Source organism: Salvia miltiorrhiza, chromosome 1 (assembly GCF_028751815.1).
Source record: "Salvia miltiorrhiza cultivar Shanhuang (shh) chromosome 1, IMPLAD_Smil_shh, whole genome shotgun sequence".
NCBI lineage: Eukaryota > Viridiplantae > Streptophyta > Magnoliopsida > Lamiales > Lamiaceae > Salvia > Salvia miltiorrhiza.
The window spans coordinates 49,126,589-49,150,246 of NC_080387.1; the positions used below are offsets into that span (position 1 = coordinate 49,126,589).

General features: G+C 35.7%; 1 protein-coding gene and 2 long non-coding RNA genes across 3 annotated transcripts; 2 read left to right on the plus strand and 1 right to left on the minus strand.

Moving 5' to 3' along the window:
* Positions 1–937: 937 nt before the first annotated feature.
* Positions 938–1,608, minus strand: LOC130989033 (uncharacterized). The gene is made up of 2 exons (XR_009090413.1): positions 1,352–1,608; positions 938–1,225 (listed from the first exon to the last, which is right to left on the minus strand). It is a non-coding gene; the product is annotated as an uncharacterized LOC130989033 (long non-coding RNA).
* Positions 1,609–11,673: 10,065 nt separating this feature from the next.
* Positions 11,674–13,391, plus strand: LOC131009274 (uncharacterized). Its single transcript, XM_057936564.1, has 3 exons — positions 11,674–12,499; positions 12,797–13,328; positions 13,382–13,391. The coding sequence occupies exons 1-3, from the start codon at positions 11,674–11,676 to the stop codon at positions 13,389–13,391; spliced, it is 1,368 nt and encodes a 455-aa protein (XP_057792547.1).
* A 4,197-nt stretch (positions 13,392–17,588) lies between these two features.
* LOC130989039 (uncharacterized) lies at positions 17,589–18,648 on the plus strand. The gene is made up of 2 exons (XR_009090417.1): positions 17,589–18,107; positions 18,459–18,648. It is a non-coding gene; the product is annotated as an uncharacterized LOC130989039 (long non-coding RNA).
* Positions 18,649–23,658: the final 5,010 nt, after the last annotated feature.

Here is a 23,658-nt window from a genome sequence, read left to right on the forward strand (position 1 = left end):
ATTGCAGGAGAAATTTCATTAAGCAACATATAGCTGAAATCATTTATGGAACAGGGTGTGCCTCCTAGCTACCATAAATAATATACGCCTCGTTAAAAAAAAAATACGCAATTATCTTTACAAATACACACGAGATGCATCCAGTTCGAAGATGGGTTGATTCTGATGAAAAACTCATCTATATAGTATTACTCTGATCAAGAAAATGTACATTGCAATAAATTGAATCCAATTACTGAACTGCACGAGGCTATATATAAACCAATCATTTAATTATATATGGAAACTGAGTCTAGCTATAAACCAATAATCTGTATGAACAAATGCCTCAATATTATATATATAGAGAGATATATAGCCAGATCTAACTAACGAGCTATAATGTGAAGTATAACTAGCTAGATTCCAAATAAACTGATCTAATTCCCGTGCTACCCATTATATAAAATCAATGCATCATTTGGAACCACTGGTAGAGAAAGATCCAATCCAATGGTGATGAATTGTTCTGATCATGAAATGCAGTATTTGATGGCACAACGAAATTATGTGCATGAATGTTAATTAAAAAAAAAAAAAAGGAAGATTTGGAGAAGAAATTAATTTAAATGAGTTAGTGAGATTTGATGTTGAAGCAGGACATTAGAATTGATAATTGGGTAGGTGTGGTGTAGTTGAGAGAAGCAATAAGCATTGATAGCTTTGTCACAAAACTTCACCACCTCTCATGAATGGACAATCATGAGTTTCAGTTATGATGTATGCATCTATATATCTATGTGAGGTGTGTGTGTTTCTTGCCAGTTGCTATATGGAAGCACAAAATAAGCCCCAATCTTAGCAGAAAGTGACAAAGGTTAACCCTTTTCGCGGAAATGAATGAACATTTGTGCGTGTGTGTGTGAGAGAGAGAGAGAGAGCAGGAGAACAAAAAGCAAACGATGAAATGTCAATTATTGATGATAAAGAAGGGGGAAGCGAATGGAATCTTCTCTGCTACATCTTTCAGTTTATCTTTTCACCATTCTCACTAACCACATGCACCTCTCAGAAAGCAAGCAGTAAAAAGATTTTTAAGAATTAAAGAGCATTTCCAACAGTAGTGGTAACTGGTAACTAATTAACAGTGATTTAATTACCATGGTAAATACTAAATACTCCAAATAACATATACGTATTGCTAAACCTTCTAACAACGGTCGGCTTCATCAACATCCCTCCACTTCTGGAAAATTCGTTAAATGTTTGCGAAATGAGTAAATCAAAGAAATCCAACCGATAGATATGCTTATATTTTGCAGCATGAAAGTAAGATTTAATTACACGAATCGTATTAATTCAGAAAGTTTACCATGGAGATCGGTGGAGAAGTGAAAAATGGAGCAATCTGCGGCAGCACAGGAGAGGGGGCCTTCTGAGATTGCAGTAAAAAGTCCAGAATTACCATGTTTTCCCACAGTTTTCTTGAACTTATTTACCATATGATTTCTGGAGATCAAAATTCAAGCAGAAGAAGTTCAAGAAAGCTGTGGAAAAGCATGGAAAGGACTTGCAATCGAAGTAGCCAGCTAGCTAGTATAATTAGGTCTTGACATATATATATATATATATATATATATAGAGAGAGAGAGAGAGAGAGAGAGAGAGAGAGAGAAGCGAATTGAATTAAGCATCAAGCATGAAATGGATCGACAGTGAAAAAAATGAAAAAAGAGAGATTTACTGGGAAGAAAATGAGTTAGGTTGTTAGCCATACAAAGTGTGTGAGATGGACCACTCTAGAACATTATGTGTGTGTGTGTGTGGCTTTATAGAGTTTATAGAGGGAACAAAGTAGGGTTCAGTCACAAACAACCAATTTTCTCCACTAGCTTGCTTTATCTTCCAAGTGCTATGTGGGGTTCCTTCCCCAACTTAACATTTTTTATAACTACAACCTTATAATCATTTTCCATTTTTTTTAAAATATAGTACTAAGATTTTTATTGAGTTGGCTAAGAGCACTCCCAGCAGATCACCTAAATGCATCACTAACTCTAAATTTAGGCTAAAACAATTGAAAATGAGATAAAAAAAAAAATGCATCCAGCAGATCCCCTAAATTGGATGAGGCCCACAAAATTTTTTACACCTACCTAAATTCAATCTTAAATTTACACCCACCCTAAATTGATTTTAAGCTTATAATTAATAAGGCCCACACATAATTATTATTTTTATGTAGAAAATAGGAGATCTAGTGTATACATTTATGAAATCGAGATCCCAAAATTAAATAGGGAAGCTATAGAGAGGAATATAGGAGCATAATTTTGGGATTTCTACTGGGACTAAGGTACGGTTATAGAACTAATTCAGTGCCCATTAATTAATTCAATAGTACATATTAAAGTTTTCATTTCAATTTTAAATTAATTTTAAAATTGAATGGCAATTTCGTGATTATAAATAAAATTGAAGGTTTATTTTTATAAAATATTTTTCTATTTTTTTTCTTTCTAAAATTATGAAATTCGGCTAATTATAAAATATTTAATATGCATATTAAAATGATCACAACAAGAGCTTTAATTTAATAAATTTTATGTAAATATTGGATTAAAAATGTAACGCTATACTATTTGTTAATAATTAAAACTTAAAACAAATTATATCTCCTCTTTTTTAAAACGAGTCCATTTTTAATTTTTTATATTTTCGTTTTCAAATTTATTTATTTTTTTTCTTTCTTTTTTTCTTTAATTAATTATAAAAATCATAAAAAAAATATTCCTCTGCATTGCACGGGTGTAAATCAGATGTATATTTGGTTTTGATTCTAATTTTTTAATTTCATGAAAATGCAATCCCTCTACATCACAAATTGGAAATAATAAAGGGGAAGTAGATCGATGAAAAATCATCCCATTTCCCCATCACATGCAAGCATGTGGGCATGCATAATCTTGGCACTAATTTATTTGGGCAAAGAGGGTATGGGGTGGTTTATGGCCCCCCAAATTCATGGGTATTTTTGTGCATCATACATACTAATATATATTATCTTTGCTAAAAATAAGTGGCAGTGAGGTAGATGATGACAAAAATACTTCTTACATCTTCTTCTGAAGTTCTTTCTGTGTACACGTTCATCTATTTCTTAGCTTAGTAACCAATGTTGACGAGACACAGACACTACCACGGTAAAAAATGTCTAGTAAACATCGTATCCACATATTTTTATTTTTAATATTTTTATTTATACATTTGGGTATATTTGTTTTCATGCTTTTGTAGATATATAGTTGAGATTGCATCGTGAAAGAATAATTTTTTGCCCTTCAATAATGGGGTAGGATCGTTTTTGTTGGATGTGTCTTTAATATAATATTGAAAGAAATTACAAGATCTAAATCAAAGATCAATATATATATATATACCACGTCACATATGATATGATGCTTAATTTATTGGGACCCTAGCTCCATCCCTTGGTCTTGTTAAGTTCATTTGTTTGTTCATGTTCGTCGTTTTACTAAATTTATAAATGAAACATAACTTAGCTAGCTAGAATCTTTCCTCCAATTAGTCGGGTCGAAGTTCAAGTAGCTAGTTTAGAAGAGTTTATTTGTGTGTGTGTGTGTGTGTGTGTGTGTCATTTTTATTTTTCAAATAATGAAACTGAATTTATAAATGAAAGTCTAGACCCATTATATTTTTATTAATTAAATTGTTTGTTCGCCATGTTCAATTAATACTCCTATTAACATATGCATTTGAGTTTATTTAAGCCAAACCCATTTCCTGATGAGCTAATTAGGCTTAATTAAGTGGCCTAATTGTCCATAGGTGCCTTGATAATTTCTAAGATTCGATCTTGACGTGGCTAAATAACCAAAATTAACCAAATTAGGCCGATTGCATTTTTCAGAACAACAATCTTCTATTTCTACAAGCTATTCTTCTAGGTTTCCAATTTAAAACTATTTGTCAAGTATATTTATTTTAGTTAATTATTAATTTTTTGCACGTTTGTTTGTTTTATTAATTAATATGTTAATATTTATATGCAGGGGTTGATCATCCTACAAACTCTATCCCTCGTATAAAATACGAACTTGATAGTATGATGATATTATTATATTAATTATATTCACGCCCCTCGAATCCAAAGTTAAAAGGGTATATATTTTGATTAATTAATATAACATGCTGAAAAACGATGAATTAGTAACTCATTAGATGTGAACAAAAACATTCACCACACATTTTCACAAATCTAATTAAGCTAAAAATATATAAAAATAATTTTTAATTGAACTATATATCTACTATATCTATATGGTTGAGTTTGTGATGAGGAAAAGAATAAGAATGTTTGTTGGATCCAATAGTAGATGAATGTTGCTTTGTTGGTGTGCAAATTAAAGACCCGACCTATATCATATATAATAATTCCATTTTCCTTGAAATCATAGAAAATTTTCCGTATGTGAGTTGTAAATTGACTACCTGCTCTCGTACATGTATTCAACGTTTCGATTTTCCGTTGTACTTAACTTTCCCATCCACACTTTTTGAACACCACATTAGAAATATGAAATTGCCTAAAGATGTTGGTGCGTAGAAATTAATTTATAAGTCTATTTTGTCCAAGGCTTGTAATTTCATTTATTGGAATATATAGGCATTGGAATGGCAATTTTGGCAGTAACAATTTGTCCTAGAATTTTACCCAACAAAGATGAGTATTGAGTGTAGTTTACGTGATTGGTCTCACTTTCAGCAACAATCTTGTGATCTACCAACTCAAATTTGACTCCCCGAAATTTGAATTCCTTGGCATTAATTAAAATATTAAACTCTTCATACTACACATTTTTCCTTTTCTTCACCCAATAAATAACATTTTATAATAATGTATCCACCATGTCACTTATGCATAATCAGATCAATCATCATTTACATTATTTTTCATGTCACTAGCTACTTCAATATAATTACTCGCAATTAAGTAATTAATCCACAAAGAAGCACCCTACCGATGGGCCCTTGCCATCAAGAGTTATCTTAGATCTACTATTATGGTTTCAATAATTGACTATATCTTCTTGATTAATTAATTTAGAATATTTACAACCAATATGAGGACTAAAATGTGCTCAGTCTCCACATACACAGACCGAGATCTCTACACCACATAAAGGTCGAAAAATTATGCAAATGACACAAAGATGGAAAAACTATGCAAATGAATTATTATTTTATTTTAAAAAAAATTACAAGAAGTATCTATTATATACGGGTGTAAACGAACCAAGCCGTTCGTGAACTGTTCGGGGCTCGGTTCGAAAAACGTTCGTTCGAAATTCGTTCATTTTCTAAACGAGCCGAATTCGAGCCCGAATCCGAGCTCGATAAAATTATCAAGCCGAACTCGAGCCGTGCATGTTCGGCTCGAACCTATTCGCGAACCTATTCGCGAATAGGCTCGCGAATGTGTTTGCGAATAGGCTCACGAATAGGTTCACGAATATGTTCGCGAATAGGCTCGCGAATACGTTCATTAAATAATAATTTTATATATTTTATTTGTTAAATATTTTTTAAATAATAAAAATAATACTCATAATTAAAAATAATTACTACTAACTTGATAAATTATCTATTTGTTAAAAATAAATTATAAATTATGATTCATAAATAGTCTAATAATATATGAACAAATATAATTTTTTTTATTTTAATGAAATCTTAATATATAAATAAATAAAAAATTCGAACCGAGCTCGAATTCGAGCTTGAAATTCGAGCCGAGCTCGAGCTCGAGATAAACGAATAATTAACGAGCCGAATTCGAACCAAACTTGAGCTTGGTATTATATAAGCGAGCCGAGCTCGAGCTCATTTTTAGGCTCGAATTCGAGCTCGAGCCGAACCAAATCTTAACGAACCGAGCCCGAGCCTGGAGGTATTCGGCTCGGCTCGATTCGTATACAGCCCTACTATTATACAATCAAATAAGCTGTTAGGTCCGGAGGGTCTCGAATAGGTGTATGGGGGGAGAAATACACCTATAGGCTATTTTTCAAAATCAAGGTCTCAAAATAGAGATCAAAAGCGAAACTACAAACACAAACTCAGACACCTGTTTACTTAAAAGAGTTTTGACCAAAACAGGATTGACGACTGATACTGAAAGACTCTTCAATAAGGAGTTATCAGTTAAGTCACAAGAACTTAACTGATGCACATAAGGCTTCAGTCGAGTTTGATAAACAGAAATGTTATAAATCTCACTGATTATCAGAGGACAGATCCGTCAGATTGATAACACACGCAACAGAAATTTTTTGTTTCGCAATAGCTGTAACAGCCCGAAACCAAATAATTCATTTAAATTTTTGTTTTAATGCAGAAAGGAAAGGTTATCGCTTACGCGTCAAGGCAGTTGAAGACGCACGAACATAACTACCCTACGCATGATTTGGAGCTAGCAGCCGTAGTGCACGCGCTAAAGATTTGGAGACATTACTTGTATGGGGGAAAATGTGAGATCTTCACAGATCATAAGAGTTTGAAATATTTCTTCACGCAAAAGGAGTTGAATATGAGGCAAAGAAGGTGGCTAGAACTCGTGAAGGATTATGATTGTACCATACAGTATCACCCTGGAAAGGCTAATGTGGTGGCCGATGCACTTAGCAGAAAAGGAGAAGGACAACCAGCCTCAATGATAACTCAACAAGAAACCTTGATAAAAGAATTTGAAAGGATGAATCTCGAGGTGGTTAGTCCAAATACCCCAGAGGCTACGCTTGCAGCACTAGTTGTTAAACCTACATTGCGTGATCGTATTAGAAAAGCGCAGGAGACCAACAGCTTCCTCCAGAAAATGAAAAGTAAGGGGTTAAAAGACAATAATACAAGTTTCTCATTGGCAAGTGATGGAACACTTACATATGCAGGGAGAATTTGCGTCCCTAAGGATAAAGAATTGCTAAGAGAAATTTTGGATGAGGCACACTGCACGACTTACACAGCACATCCAGGAAGCACCAAGATGTACAAAGATCTTCGAAATATATTTTGGTGGAGAGGAATGAAGAGGTCAATAGCTGAGTATGTTGGAAGATGTATGACATGTCAACAAGTGAAAGCTGAACATCAACGACCGTCGGGATTGCTAAATCCATTGGAGATACCCGAATGGAAATGGGAACACATTACGATGGACTTCGTGGTGAGACTTCCAAGAACAATACGTGGACACGATGCAGTTTGGGTAATTGTAGATCGACTCACTAAGTCCGCACACTTCATCCCAGTAAAAATGACATACTCGATGGACCAATTGGCGAGACTGTATGTTCAAGAGGTGGTTAGACTACATGGAGTGCCAGTATCTATTGTCTCTGATCGAGATCCAAGATTTACATCCAGATTCTGGAAAAGCTTACACGCAGCTATGGGAACTAAACTTAACTTTTCCACAGCTTATCATCCTCAAACAGACGGACAATCCGAAAGGACTATACAAATTTTGGAGGACATGTTGCGGACTAGTATCATGGATATTGGAGGCACTTGGGAAACTCATCTACCATTAATCGAGTTTGCATACAACAACAGTTTTCAAACAACTCTTAGAATGGCTCCGTATGAGGCATTATATGGGAGAAAGTGTAGATCGCCATTATATTGGGACGAAGTTGGTGAACGAAAAGTGTTAGGTCCGGAAATCATTGAGAAGACGGTTGAGGTCATTGAAAAGATAAAGGAGAGGATTAAAATGGCGCAGGATCGACAGAAATCTTATGCAGATCGCAGAAGAAAGGAGTTATATTTCGACGTTGGCGAAAAAGTATTTATCAAAGTAGCACCAATGAAAGGAGTTCTACGATTCGGGAAGAAAGGAAAATTGAGACCTCGATTTATTGGACCGTTTGAAATCCTAGAACGCATAGGTGATGTTGCCTATCGTCTAGTTTTAACACCAGAATTGTCAGCAGTGCACAATGTGTTTCACGTCTCCATGTTGCGAAAGTATCTGCACGATCCTAGTCACATCGTCCATTATGAAAATCTCCAAATCAACAAGGACCTTACATACGAAGAAGAGCCAAGTGTTATATTAGATCGAAAAGTAAAGGTCTTGCGAGGTAAAGAAATACCCTTAGTCAAAATTCAATGGACTAGGCACGGACCTGATGAAACTACTTGGGAACGTGAAGAAGAAATTCTAGCTCGATATCCCCAGTTAGAACCAAGTAAGTTAAATTTCGAGGACGAAATTTTATTTAAGTGGGTAGGGTTGTAACAGCCCGAAACCAAATAATTCATTTAAATTTTTGTTTTGAATTATTTCATATTTAAATTATTTTGAAGCATTTTATATTTAAATTGTGAGGTTATTTAAAATTTTAGTCTATGTCATGAATTATCTAATCGCGCTCCTAGTTAGATGTATGATTTTAAATTATAAATCTTCTAAAAATGTATACTATATAGATTTATGTTTTAAGTATTTCTAGTTAATTTGAGCCATAGACAAATATTTACATAAAATTATTAAATTGTTGGGCCTTATATTTAAAGTATTTATATAATTCTTATTTAATACTAGGCCTTTTATTATTGTCCAAATTTTATGATGCACCTAAAATAGTTATTAAGTTAAAATATTTATAACTTATCAACTAAAAGAATGAGAAGTGCTTGTGCAGACTCCAATCCATATTCCATATTTTATTCTCAATTCCATTTGTATTTAAATATTCAATTCAATCTCTCCATCCTTTTTCCTCTGAAACTTAAAACACAAAACACGATTCGATTTCCTCCTTAGCCACACATATCAGTATTCGCAGTATTTGACAAACATCACAGCATGCCAAACTTGAATTAAATTTCCTTTCCGTAAGATTTGATTTGATTTTCTTCCACAAGCAGCAAATTTTTGATTTCTTTCACATTCAAATCTTTGACGAACGAGTAATTCAATCTATTTAAAACTCATTGTATCATTCTCATTCCATCAGCTTCAAATCATAAACCATCAACAGATTTCTCCATTTGCTCTTTTCACAAAATAACTCAAATCTGCCATTTCTCACTGCACATCATCAATCGGTAATTTTAATAACTTTTGTAAAGTTATTTCATTTCAAGCATATCAATAGTTTTCTTCATTTTCGCCAAAACCAAGGCTAAACAGCAAAAACTTTGTTTTCAAAAATCCAATCATGCATACATCTATTTTTCTGTAATTTTATATATATTGCTAATTACATGAAAAAGAAAATAGAAATAGAAGAAGAAAAAGGGGAAATAGTGGGTGAGTGGCTGCTGCCGATCCGGGAAAACGAAAGGGAACCGACTGAAAAGCTGCGCCGTGCGCTGTTGCTGGCGGAGGGCGGCGACCGGCGGACGGAATCAGGGGGAGTTGGCTAGTAGGCGTCGCTGGGCGCTGCCGCGCCACGGCGGCCGGCGAAGATGGGCAGGGAGGCGGCGACGGCGGTTGGGCGGCACCAGATCTGGAAAGGGGGAAGGCGGCCTGACCGACTGTTGCTGTCGACCCGGCGGCAGGGCACCAAGAGGGACGCCGGAGAAGAGGGAGGCGCGGTATGGAGAGGGATCGAGAGAGAGAGAGGGGGTGCCGATCTTCGTCGGGCGGCGCCGTTTGACGGCGGCAGAAGCCGCGAGGAAGAGAGGGAGAGTGAGGGCGAGAGCCGCCAGCTCCGGCGGCGGCGTTGCCGTCTGGTGGCGGCGGAAGGGTGAGACCGAGGGAGAGAAGGAGAGAGGGAGAAAGGGGAAGAAGGGAGCTGCGCATGGAGCGTGTATTGTGAAGTAGTGGTGTGTGTGTGAGATCTTTAAGTTAGGGCAAGAGAGGAGAGTGGGCTTGGGCTCGGGCCTAAGCTAATTTATGAATGGGCTAAGTTTATCAAGTGTTTGGACTAGCATTTTATTTAGTTAATTCTTTTAAGCAGTAAGCATAATTTATTTAAGCCCATAGTTACTCTTTTAATTATTATTTCCATTTCAGATTTTCTAAAAAAAAAACTTATATAAATAATTTTCTCAAGTTTAATTATATTTAAAATATTTTAATTAAGTCCTTATGTTTTATTATTTGAAATTATCTGGCTAGGTGCGGCGCGATTAGGACGTGAACTTTAAATTATCGCAGTTAACTTTCAAAGCTCAAGTTTCAGGTGTGGGATTTATTTCAGTACATGCACGTGGTTAATATTTGTCCATTTTAATATTATGTGTTTACCGTATGTGTTGTAAAAATATTTATCGCTAGGGGCCAGCATAATTGGTCCAGGACTTCACCGTCCTTGGTATGCCACAATGCGATTTCATGTTACAGGGTTGCAACCATTATATTGTCGCCAGGGGCCCACATATAGGGTCCGGGACATTAAAGTCCTTGGATTGCCACAGTGCGTATGGAAGTTATGTTACGTTATGACAATATGTGTTACCATTTTATTAACATGGACAATTATTGCATGTTCCCACACTGGGTGTACCCTGTATGCTCATCCCATATTCAACAGTTTCAGGTGATTGATACTGGAGGCGCGTGGAGAGTCGAATGGGCGCGTCGAATCTATTTAAAAATAAATGTTTCTTAAAGCATATTATGTTATTTCATGTGATATCTTTTGGTTATGTAAACTCTGAAATTCTATACTATTTGAGATTTGTGTGTGATTTATTTAAATAAATGTTGTTATATTATTTTAATGTCATGACTTGTTTAATTTATATTTAAATTCATTTCAAATATTTATTTAAGAATTTATACCTTTACGAAAATATATACATGGATACATACATAATTTTTAATTATATAAAGATTTTATTTTGTTATATTTTCCGCTGCTAAAAAAAAAAATATTATTTTATATTTAGAGTTTTTCCTTAGTACAAGTTTTATTAATTAGTTAATTATTTTTCTGACATCTTCATGTCGTGCTTTGAAAATAAAGTTGTTAAATTTATGATTTAAAAATCAAGATTTATATTTGAATACATTATTGAAAATTTTGATATCTTATAAATCGTTTTAAAAGTGCTTTAAAAACCAATTTTATTTAAAGATTTCTTTTTCTTAAAATTATTTTCGAAAATATTTATTTCAAAAGTGAGTTTTAAAAGACTTCCGCATTAAATATTTATTTAAATTTTATATTTAACTCCTTAATTAGATTAGGGTGTTACAGCATGGTATCAAAGCAGGTCTACTTTCCTGTAGACTCTGCAAAAATATTTTATTTAAAATTTTTAAAAGTCATGTGTGAGAAATCCATTCGACCTCTACGTGCTCCGACTTCAAGGTAAATGTATTTCAAAGTATTTTTTTTATGGGGATGAGTATAAATTGTTTACGTTGAAAGTATGTTGAAATTTGCTGCAAAAATTGAAGTTATTATCAGAAAGTTCAAGTTCATTATGCAAGTTATTATGAGAAAGTTCAGTATACAAGTTATTATGTTGAAGATTAATTGCAGCAATGAATTTATTTTAGAAATTATTTCAGTTCATGATGTTAAAGTATGATTCACGAAAATTTATTTTTTTGAACATAGTCCTCGAATTACGAATAACCTAGAATTTACTTTTAGTATCATTCTCTCAAGCGAGTGTAGAATAGAAACTGATAGTGCCTTTGAATATAGAACAATGAGGAATACACGCGCACAGTCCCACAACGCCGAGAGTTCAAATACTAATCACGAAGCAGAAGCAGGACGAACTCATCCAACAAATGGAGGAGACTTCATGGGTCAATTCTTGAGCGCTTTACAGGGTTTTGTCCAACAGCAGGCCCAAACTCAGGCTACCCAAACCGACCTAAACCGAACCTCTAACACGATAGATCAAGCTGTAGAGCGATTTCGAAACTATAATCCACCACGATTCAATGGACGTGATGGACCGCTAGCAGCCGAAGAGTGGTTGGAAGAGCTTGAACGTATCTTCACTCACATCAACTGTAGTGATGAGCAGAAAGTTTCATGCGCAGTTTTTCAACTCAAAGAGGACGCTCGACAATGGTGGAAACATTTCTATCGTCTGTTGGGAGAGGAAGATCGCAATGTTCTAAATTGGAAAATTTTCAAGGAGGTGGTAATGAATAAATACTTTCCTCTCTCATTCAGAGAAAAGAAGGAGACCGAGTTCTTTGAGTTGAAACAAGGGAATATGACTATAGAGGAGTATGAAAGGAAATTCAATGAGTTGGCCCGTTTTGCTCCACACCTAGTTGATACAGAAGATAAGATGATCGCTAGGTTCAGAAAAGGGTTAAGAATTGACATCAAAGGAATTATGGCTGCACATGTGATTGACGATTTCAGCGACCTGGTTAAGCGAGCGGAAGAAGTGGGCACGGCTCTTGGAACAAACCATCCTACATCAAAATCGACAAATCAACCAATGAAGAGGAAATGGGAAAATCCTAACCAAAGTGGAGGAAACTTCCAAGATAAGAGGTCGAAATTTGGCGGTAACACCAGTGCAAACACACAAGTAACCAAACCACAATGTCAGAAGTGTGGAAAGTTCCACAATGGAGAGTGTCTGTGGGGAAAAGGAGTTTGCTTCTTTTGCCATGAACCGGGACATACATCGAGTACTTGTCCTAAGAACAAGCGGAATGTGCTAGAAGGGAGAATGAACGTTGGGCTAAACAAAGGAAGTGGCAAAGAGCCAGAAAGAAAAGGAAATGCTCGTTTCTTTTCCTTAAAACAACAAGAAGAAGTTGAGGATGACAACACAATGACGGGTACGCTAATTATATCAGGAACACCTGCTGTTGTTCTATTTGATTCTGGAGCTTCACACTCATTTATTTCCCTTAAGTTTTGTCAAAAGAATAAGATCATTTGGGAGGTAGAGAACTTAGACTTGAACATAAGTATTCCCTCTGGAGAATCCATTAAGACTAATAGGATTGCTAGAAAAATTTCCTTGAATTTTAGGAATAGAAAGCTTGAAGCTGACTTATACCTTATCGAAATGCACGATTTCGATGTGATTCTGGGGATGGATTGGTTAAGTCGAAACCATGCAACAATTAAGTGCCGCGAAAGAGAAGTCGTGTTCAAAATACCAGGGGAGAAAGAAGTTGCTATTCAAGGATCAAAGTTAAGGAAAATGCCCATGGTGATATCTGCTATGAAGGCGATGAAGATATTGAATAAAGGAGGTTGCAACGCTTATTTGGTGAGCATAGTAGGCAAGGAAAATGATGAACTCACCCTTGAAAATGTTCCAGTAGTATGCGAATTCCCCGATGTTTTCCCCGAAAATCTACCTGGAATACCACCTGATAGGCAAGTAGAGTTTACGATCGATTTGTTACCTGGAGTAGCACCTGTTTCGAAAGCACCGTATAGAATGGCACCAAAGGAATTGGAAGAATTGAAGACACAATTGCAAGAACTTTTGGACCTAGGGTTTATTCGACCAAGTGTATCACCCTGGGGAGCGCCAGTCTTGTTTGTCAAGAAGAAAGACGGAACAATGCGGATGTGTATCGACTATCGAGAACTCAATCAACTCACCATCAAGAACAAGTATCCCCTGCCAAGGATAGAGGATTTATTCGATCAGTTGAAAGGAGCAGGAGTGTTTTCAAAAATCGATTTGAGGTCGGGTTATCACCAACTCAAAATAAAGGAAGGTGATATACCAAAGACGGCTTTTCGAACGAGATATGGCCATTACGAATTCGTAGTCATGCCTTTTGGTTTAACAAACGCCCCTGCGGTATTTATGGATTTGATGAACCGCGTTTTCCACCCTTATTTGGATAAGTTTGTCATAGTATTCATTGATGACATACTGATATATTCTAAGGACAAAGCGCAACACGAAGAACATCTCAGAATCACTTTGGAAACCTTACGAAATGAGAAACTTTACGCCAAATTTAAGAAGTGTGAATTTTGGCTAGATCAAGTTGTCTTTCTCGGTCATGTGGTGAGTGCTAAAGGAATTAAGGTGGACCCAGCGAAGGTGGAAGCTGTAAATAACTGGAAGGCACCTACCAACGCCAGTGAAGTGAGAAGTTTCTTAGGACTCGCTGGTTATTATAGAAGATTCATCGAGGGATTTTCAAAGATAGCAGGCTCAATGACACAATTAACCAGAAAAGGAGTCGTGTTCAAGTGGACTGATCAATGCGAGCAGAGTTTTCAGGAATTGAAAAGAAGGTTAACAACATCACCAGTGTTAACCATACCCGATGAATCAGGAAATTTCGTCATCTATACCGACGCCTCGAAGCAAGGTCTGGGATGTGTTTTAATGCAGAAAGGAAAGGTTATCGCTTACGCGTCAAGGCAGTTGAAGACGCACGAACATAACTACCCTACGCATGATTTGGAGCTAGCAGCCGTAGTGCACGCGCTAAAGATTTGGAGACATTACTTGTATGGGGGAAAATGTGAGATCTTCACAGATCATAAGAGTTTGAAATATTTCTTCACGCAAAAGGAGTTGAATATGAGGCAAAGAAGGTGGCTAGAACTCGTGAAGGATTATGATTGTACCATACAGTATCACCCTGGAAAGGCTAATGTGGTGGCCGATGCACTTAGCAGAAAAGGAGAAGGACAACCAGCCTCAATGATAACTCAACAAGAAACCTTGATAAAAGAATTTGAAAGGATGAATCTCGAGGTGGTTAGTCCAAATACCCCAGAGGCTACGCTTGCAGCACTAGTTGTTAAACCTACATTGCGTGATCGTATTAGAAAAGCGCAGGAGACCAACAGCTTCCTCCAGAAAATGAAAAGTAAGGGGTTAAAAGACAATAATACAAGTTTCTCATTGGCAAGTGATGGAACACTTACATATGCAGGGAGAATTTGCGTCCCTAAGGATAAAGAATTGCTAAGAGAAATTTTGGATGAGGCACACTGCACGACTTACACAGCACATCCAGGAAGCACCAAGATGTACAAAGATCTTCGAAATATATTTTGGTGGAGAGGAATGAAGAGGTCAATAGCTGAGTATGTTGGAAGATGTATGACATGTCAACAAGTGAAAGCTGAACATCAACGACCGTCGGGATTGCTAAATCCATTGGAGATACCCGAATGGAAATGGGAACACATTACGATGGACTTCGTGGTGAGACTTCCAAGAACAATACGTGGACACGATGCAGTTTGGGTAATTGTAGATCGACTCACTAAGTCCGCACACTTCATCCCAGTAAAAATGACATACTCGATGGACCAATTGGCGAGACTGTATGTTCAAGAGGTGGTTAGACTACATGGAGTGCCAGTATCTATTGTCTCTGATCGAGATCCAAGATTTACATCCAGATTCTGGAAAAGCTTACACGCAGCTATGGGAACTAAACTTAACTTTTCCACAGCTTATCATCCTCAAACAGACGGACAATCCGAAAGGACTATACAAATTTTGGAGGACATGTTGCGGACTAGTATCATGGATATTGGAGGCACTTGGGAAACTCATCTACCATTAATCGAGTTTGCATACAACAACAGTTTTCAAACAACTCTTAGAATGGCTCCGTATGAGGCATTATATGGGAGAAAGTGTAGATCGCCATTATATTGGGACGAAGTTGGTGAACGAAAAGTGTTAGGTCCGGAAATCATTGAGAAGACGGTTGAGGTCATTGAAAAGATAAAGGAGAGGATTAAAATGGCGCAGGATCGACAGAAATCTTATGCAGATCGCAGAAGAAAGGAGTTATATTTCGACGTTGGCGAAAAAGTATTTATCAAAGTAGCACCAATGAAAGGAGTTCTACGATTCGGGAAGAAAGGAAAATTGAGACCTCGATTTATTGGACCGTTTGAAATCCTAGAACGCATAGGTGATGTTGCCTATCGTCTAGCTTTAACACCAGAATTGTCAGCAGTGCACAATGTGTTTCACGTCTCCATGTTGCGAAAGTATCTGCACGATCCTAGTCACATCGTCCATTATGAAAATCTCCAAATCAACAAGGACCTTACATACGAAGAAGAGCCAAGTGTTATATTAGATCGAAAAGTAAAGGTCTTGCGAGGTAAAGAAATACCCTTAGTCAAAATTCAATGGACTAGGCACGGACCTGATGAAGCTACTTGGGAACGTGAAGAAGAAATTCTAGCTCGATATCCCCAGTTAGAACCAAGTAAGTTAAATTTCGAGGACGAAATTTTATTTAAGTGGGTAGGGTTGTAACAGCCCGAAACCAAATAATTCATTTAAATTTTTGTTTTGAATTATTTCATATTTAAATTATTTTGAAGCATTTTATATTTAAATTGTGAGGTTATTTAAAATTTTAGTCTATGTCATGAATTATCTAATCGCGCTCCTAGTTAGATGTATGATTTTAAATTATAAATCTTCTAAAAATGTATACTATATAGATTTATGTTTTAAGTATTTCTAGTTAATTTGAGCCATAGACAAATATTTACATAAAATTATTAAATTGTTGGGCCTTATATTTAAAGTATTTATATAATTCTTATTTAATACTAGGCCTTTTATTATTGTCCAAATTTTATGATGCACCTAAAATAGTTATTAAGTTAAAATATTTATAACTTATCAACTAAAAGAATGAGAAGTGCTTGTGCAGACTCCAATCCATATTCCATATTTTATTCTCAATTCCATTTGTATTTAAATATTCAATTCAATCTCTCCATCCTTTTTCCTCTGAAACTTAAAACACAAAACACGATTCGATTTCCTCCTTAGCCACACATATCAGTATTCGCAGTATTTGACAAACATCACAGCATGCCAAACTTGAATTAAATTTCCTTTCCGTAAGATTTGATTTGATTTTCTTCCACAAGCAGCAAATTTTTGATTTCTTTCACATTCAAATCTTTGACGAACGAGTAATTCAATCTATTTAAAACTCATTGTATCATTCTCATTCCATCAGCTTCAAATCATAAACCATCAACAGATTTCTCCATTTGCTCTTTTCACAAAATAACTCAAATCTGCCATTTCTCACTGCACATCATCAATCGGTAATTTTAATAACTTTTGTAAAGTTATTTCATTTCAAGCATATCAATAGTTTTCTTCATTTTCGCCAAAACCAAGGCTAAACAGCAAAAACTTTGTTTTCAAAAATCCAATCATGCATACATCTATTTTTCTGTAATTTTATATATATTGCTAATTACATGAAAAAGAAAATAGAAATAGAAGAAGAAAAAGGGGAAATAGTGGGTGAGTGGCTGCTGCCGATCCGGGAAAACGAAAGGGAACCGACTGAAAAGCTGCGCCGTGCGCTGTTGCTGGCGGAGGGCGGCGACCGGCGGACGGAATCAGGGGGAGTTGGCTAGTAGGCGTCGCTGGGCGCTGCCGCGCCACGGCGGCCGGCGAAGATGGGCAGGGAGGCGGCGACGGCGGTTGGGCGGCACCAGATCTGGAAAGGGGGAAGGCGGCCTGACCGACTGTTGCTGTCGACCCGGCGGCAGGGCACCAAGAGGGACGCCGGAGAAGAGGGAGGCGCGGTATGGAGAGGGATCGAGAGAGAGAGAGGGGGTGCCGATCTTCGTCGGGCGGCGCCGTTTGACGGCGGCAGAAGCCGCGAGGAAGAGAGGGAGAGTGAGGGCGAGAGCCGCCAGCTCCGGCGGCGGCGTTGCCGTCTGGTGGCGGCGGAAGGGTGAGACCGAGGGAGAGAAGGAGAGAGGGAGAAAGGGGAAGAAGGGAGCTGCGCATGGAGCGTGTATTGTGAAGTAGTGGTGTGTGTGTGAGATCTTTAAGTTAGGGCAAGAGAGGAGAGTGGGCTTGGGCTCGGGCCTAAGCTAATTTATGAATGGGCTAAGTTTATCAAGTGTTTGGACTAGCATTTTATTTAGTTAATTCTTTTAAGCAGTAAGCATAATTTATTTAAGCCCATAGTTACTCTTTTAATTATTATTTCCATTTCAGATTTTCTAAAAAAAAAAACTTATATAAATAATTTTCTCAAGTTTAATTATATTTAAAATATTTTAATTAAGTCCTTATGTTTTATTATTTGAAATTATCTGGCTAGGTGCGGCGCGATTAGGACGTGAACTTTAAATTATCGCAGTTAACTTTCAAAGCTCAAGTTTCAGGTGTGGGATTTATTTCAGTACATGCACGTGGTTAATATTTGTCCATTTTAATATTATGTGTTTACCGTATGTGTTGTAAAAATATTTATCGCTAGGGGCCAGCATAATTGGTCCAGGACTTCACCGTCCTTGGTATGCCACAATGCGATTTCATGTTACAGGGTTGCAACCATTATATTGTCGCCAGGGGCCCACATATAGGGTCCGGGACATTAAAGTCCTTGGATTGCCACAGTGCGTATGGAAGTTATGTTACGTTATGACAATATGTGTTACCATTTTATTAACATGGACAATTATTGCATGTTCCCACACTGGGTGTACCCTGTATGCTCATCCCATATTCAACAGTTTCAGGTGATTGATACTGGAGGCGCGTGGAGAGTCGAATGGGCGCGTCGAATCTATTTAAAAATAAATGTTTCTTAAAACATATTATGTTATTTCATGTGATATCTTTTGGTTATGTAAACTCTGAAATTCTATACTATTTGAGATTTGTGTGTGATTTATTTAAATAAATGTTGTTATATTATTTTAATGTCATGACTTGTTTAATTTATATTTAAATTCATTTCAAATATTTATTTAAGAATTTATACCTTTACGAAAATATATACATGGATACATACATAATTTTTAATTATATAAAGATTTTATTTTGTTATATTTTCCGCTGCTAAAAAAAAAAAAATTATTTTATATTTAGAGTTTTTCCTTAGTACAAGTTTTATTAATTAGTTAATTATTTTTCTGACATCTTCATGTCGTGCTTTGAAAATAAAGTTGTTAAATTTATGATTTAAAAATCAAGATTTATATTTGAATACATTATTGAAAATTTTGATATCTTATAAATCGTTTTAAAAGTGCTTTAAAAACCAATTTTATTTAAAGATTTCTTTTTCTTAAAATTATTTTCGAAAATATTTATTTCAAAAGTGAGTTTTAAAAGACTTCCGCATTAAATATTTATTTAAATTTTATATTTAACTCCTTAATTAGATTAGGGTGTTACAATAGCCTTTTGGGTTGAGCACGTTGTTAGTCTTATGTATCTCTTTGCAATTAATCAGTTTTCAGTTGAAGTGAGGAAGAGCACAAGTAAGAAATGAAATACTGAAAGCTGTAAATAACACAGAGATTTTTACGTGGTTCGGAAAATACTTCCTACATCCATGGTCGGTTGATAGACTAACAACTTCACTCTGCAAGTGCTTACGGGTGCACTGCAAACCGATGCTCGTGCTTACAGGTGCACAGCAAACCGAACCGTGTGCTTGCGGGTGCACACAACCGAAACAACTGAAGATCCAATCTTCAGTACCAACACACTTTGTTGGATTTCTCACTCCTAGCACGAACCGACACTAGGACCTCACGGAGACAAAGTACCTTCCTAAACTCCTTTGCAACTCAAACATTCGATTCTATCGGTCGAAGGGAGGTTTGAAATCTTGCCAACTGAACTTCAAAGAACAAGTTCTTTGGAGTTAGTTTGACCTAGGCTTTGGATAATCAAGGTTTGCCTAAGGTCTAAGAGAATTTATGTAATCAACAGTGACTGATTTTTAGCTTTGGGATTCTCTTCTTCGATTCAAGCTTTGGGGAATTTGAGCTTTGGCTGAGAAGCAATTTTGGCAGAGCTTCAGCTTATGTTGTTGAATCGGTGAAGATTGAAGTGATCCTCGAGCGCTACTTATAGGAGAAGTCTTGAATAGATCCGTTGGCGGAGAAGGTCTTCAAGATTTCTTCCGTTAGAGAGTAATTTGAACTCGGGCTGAGGCTTCAATCTTTGAGGTTCCTTATTTGGTGAGAACGGCTATGTTGAAGAGTAGGAGATGCGACGTCTCTGATAAAGTAATTACCAAATAGGAATGACCTCTGCAGAGAAAAGACGATTCTGAGATCTCTGCATTTAATGCAACTGTACTTTTGGAGTATGTGGCTTTCTTTGAACGTTGGAGGTTCAGTCCGAGAAAGAATGTTTAACTGATACTTGACTTTAGTATCAATCCGATGATTCCACGTGGCTCGCATTAAGTAATCAATTCTAGACTGATTCTTCAACTGCTGCTTCAGTCGGTAACTTCAGTCTTCAGTCCTTCGTTCTTCAGTCTTCAGAACATCAACTAAACTAGAAAAAGAATTCGTTCTTCAGTCTTCAGAACATCAACTAAACTAGAAAAAGAACTATAACACTTGAGTTCGAGTAGTTACAAATGAAACCTATGAATTTTGGTATCATCAAAATAAGGATTAGGATATTCCATAAAGTTCCAAACATAAGCAATACATATGCAGGCGGGACCTCTACACCACACAAAGGTGGAAAAACTATTTGCACGTAGGTGAGACCACTATCCACACAAAAATAGGAAAATTATCCGCACGCAGGCGGAATCGAACCCAAGACCTCTCATAAATGAGAGTTTTTGGGTGTCTCAGACTCTCAGCTTTGCCACTTGAACTAAACCACATTGACAACACAAATAAATTATTGGTTACGAACTACGATCCTATCAAGGGGATTCGATATATGTTTTTTTCAGTGAATATTGCTAGAATAATGATAATATGATGTTATACGTTTTTAGGTTCATATTTATTATAGTCAAATGCAAATTTATTAATGAACTAATTAACAAGTCATTATCTTGGTTGGATACATGATCGATGATCTATTTCTTCATTTATGTGAAGAAAATGAATTTCAAGTAGCGCCTTAATTACTTAATTTGATTTTTTTGGATCAATATGTGCCAATTAATGTGCAAAATTAAAGTCCTTCCGACATCCTCTTAATTTTTTGAAAGTGGCTGGCCCAACAGAGTGCCGTATTTAGATTTTTGATGAGTAGTACTTTTATTCACTAACTTGGCTTAATGTATCTCTGCCCTAAAACTTAATGATTCTCAACTTCGTATATTTCTTTATGAATAATTGATTATACATAATGGAAATAAACCTTCCCTTATTGATGACAATTGCAGAAGACCTTCCCAACTATCGATATTTGCATAGAGAATCCATCACCTATTCGCCGTTACAAGCATAACGTACGTACCCATCATTTGATGTGACAATTTTAATTATGAAAAAGAATTAACATATCTTACTCTCTAATTAAAATTATCTTACTCTAATTAAGATTACCACATCAGTGATGGTCACATTATACTTGTCCACGGTGAATAGGTGATCGTTTCTGTATTTGCATATAGAGCTCTAACATTTATTTGATGATTATATATGTTATTATCTTTTTCGTGTAAGATATTGATTGATCAATTGAGTTGATATGCCAGACGATCTAATACAAGACTGATTCTTAATTGATAGTTAATTTTCAACTCACACAAATTATGTAAAAAAAAAAAAGGCATATTTGCTATAAAAATCACAACCTGAATTTGATTTTCAACATATTTTATAAATTATCGCAACACCTTTTGATTTGTGGTAAAATAGGCACGCTCAGTACATTTTATCGATGCCTTTTCGACTTCAATTTCTATACGACGTTGTACCCTAAGTGATATGCGGTGAGTATATGTTCAAATTTTTGCAAGCGTAGACAAAAAAATTGATGTTATGTTATTTTTTTTCTGTCATCGTAAGAACTCGGGCATGCTTAGTTCATGAAAAATGATTTTTTCATAAATTTTCGATAATTAACCTATTAAAATATTATCACCAACTAGAGAATCATACTCACAGCTTAAGAGTAGTGTATACATTTATGGTTCCATGATCATGAACAACTCTATGAAGTGAATTAACAATTTTAAATTAATGTTAAATCGAGCTATAGAAGTAGAGAGTGACAAATGTGTAAGGAAATTAGTACTGGTAGGGGACGCAACGACCAATAGTTAAGCGTATTTATGTGTAGCACATAAGTGTTTGGGTACCAAAATAGAAAAATATAACATATGGTGCAAAAAAATGATTCTTGAAGCTATATTTGGACCACTTAGTTAGGTTAGCTGACAATCTATATAGTGAGGGGTTGGTCACAGTTGATAACATTGTACGTGCCCGAAATGTCGCAAAAGCTGCTCCAATTTATCTCCATGTCTTTTCTCCCTTTCAATTTCTACATTATACTTTGGATTTTTCAAAAAATATCACCGACTAATGCTTTGATTTTGAAAAACCTCCAACTTCACAAAACCTTTGTGTTTGTTTTACATGATATGATGCATGGTCAGAGGCCCTCAATTATCAACATTTTACGTGCCCGAATTGCCTTCCAAAGTGGTTTGTGGATTTGTATGCTCTTCAATTTCTTTGAAATAATAATAATAATAATAATAATAATAAAAAGCATGAATTTTATGTGAAATGGTGTTTCTAGATCGCAGTTCAGCTCAATTATTTCTTTTTGATAAATTACGGCAACTTTCGTGGAATTTTTAAGGGGTATTGGCCTGTAAATATTCAATTTTTTTTTTTCTAGTTTTGCACTCAACTTTAAAATCTGCGTGCAAATACCTGAACTTTGTATTTTCTTTTGATTTTGTATCTGGCGAATTTTTACCCACAAATCGTTTCTAACATGACAACCGAATTGAGAGGGTAATTTGAAGTGCATAATAAATCAGATAAGTTTGTGGGCAATGTGGGATTAAGAACATGTAATTGTAGAGTTTGGGATGTTAATTCGGCTGCCATGTCAGCAACGATTTGGGGTAAAAATTCGTCGGGTGCAAAATCAGAAAGAATACAAAGTTCAGGTATTTATATACGGATTTTAAAGTTAGAGTGCAAAACCAAAAAATAAAAAAAGTTCGAGTATTAACAGGCAAATACCCCCATTTTTAAAGCTTTTTGGAGAGGCGAAAAGAGAGTTTCTAGTTTTTTTCATCTAATGTATAATTCACCTAATAATTCAGTGAATTCATTCATTATTTCATCGATGTTGGAATTAGTTAAAAATATTTTCCAAAAAAATAAAAATAAAAATGAGAACACAAAGTTAATTATAATTAACTATTATTAATTGATATCGGTACGTATATGTTAATTACGTACGCTTCATATGCATTGATGAAATATATTCGGATGACTTTCTCTAAGTTCAACAACTGCACCAAATTTACTGCATTTTCAAATATTTCTACTTCTCTCGCACCAATATCTATCTTTTTTTTTATTATTGAGAGGACACACTAATATCTACCTTGACAAAGCATGAACATATCGTCTCCTTTCATATAATAGTATTAATGTTTTTCATAACTTCATCGGTCGATTTAATTCTCAGAAGTATCAAAAAATAAAACCATTACCTAGGTGGGTAATAATGTGATACATGGAGTATAAAATGTTTTTCTAAGCAAATAGTATTTTTTATTAGTAATGCCCTAATAACTTGAATTTATCATTTATCATATAGCTACATTCTTTTTGGAATAAAAGGTTGTTTAATTTTAATTTTAGAATCGCGTATAATTAATCAGATGGACTTAATGCGACATCAATTTAGATCATTATATATGGTCATTCATATTGGGCCCAACCCAGTAGGCCTAAATCAAGCTTAGTG

Coding starts and splice junctions, on each gene's coding strand:
- LOC131009274 (XM_057936564.1), top strand. CDS start 11,674: ATGAGGAATACACGCGCACAGTCCCACAACGCCGAGAGTTCAAATACT. Junction 12,500..12,796: donor TAAGAGGTCGAAATTTGGCG/GTAACACCAGTG, acceptor TAATTATATCAG/GAACACCTGCTGTTGTTCTA.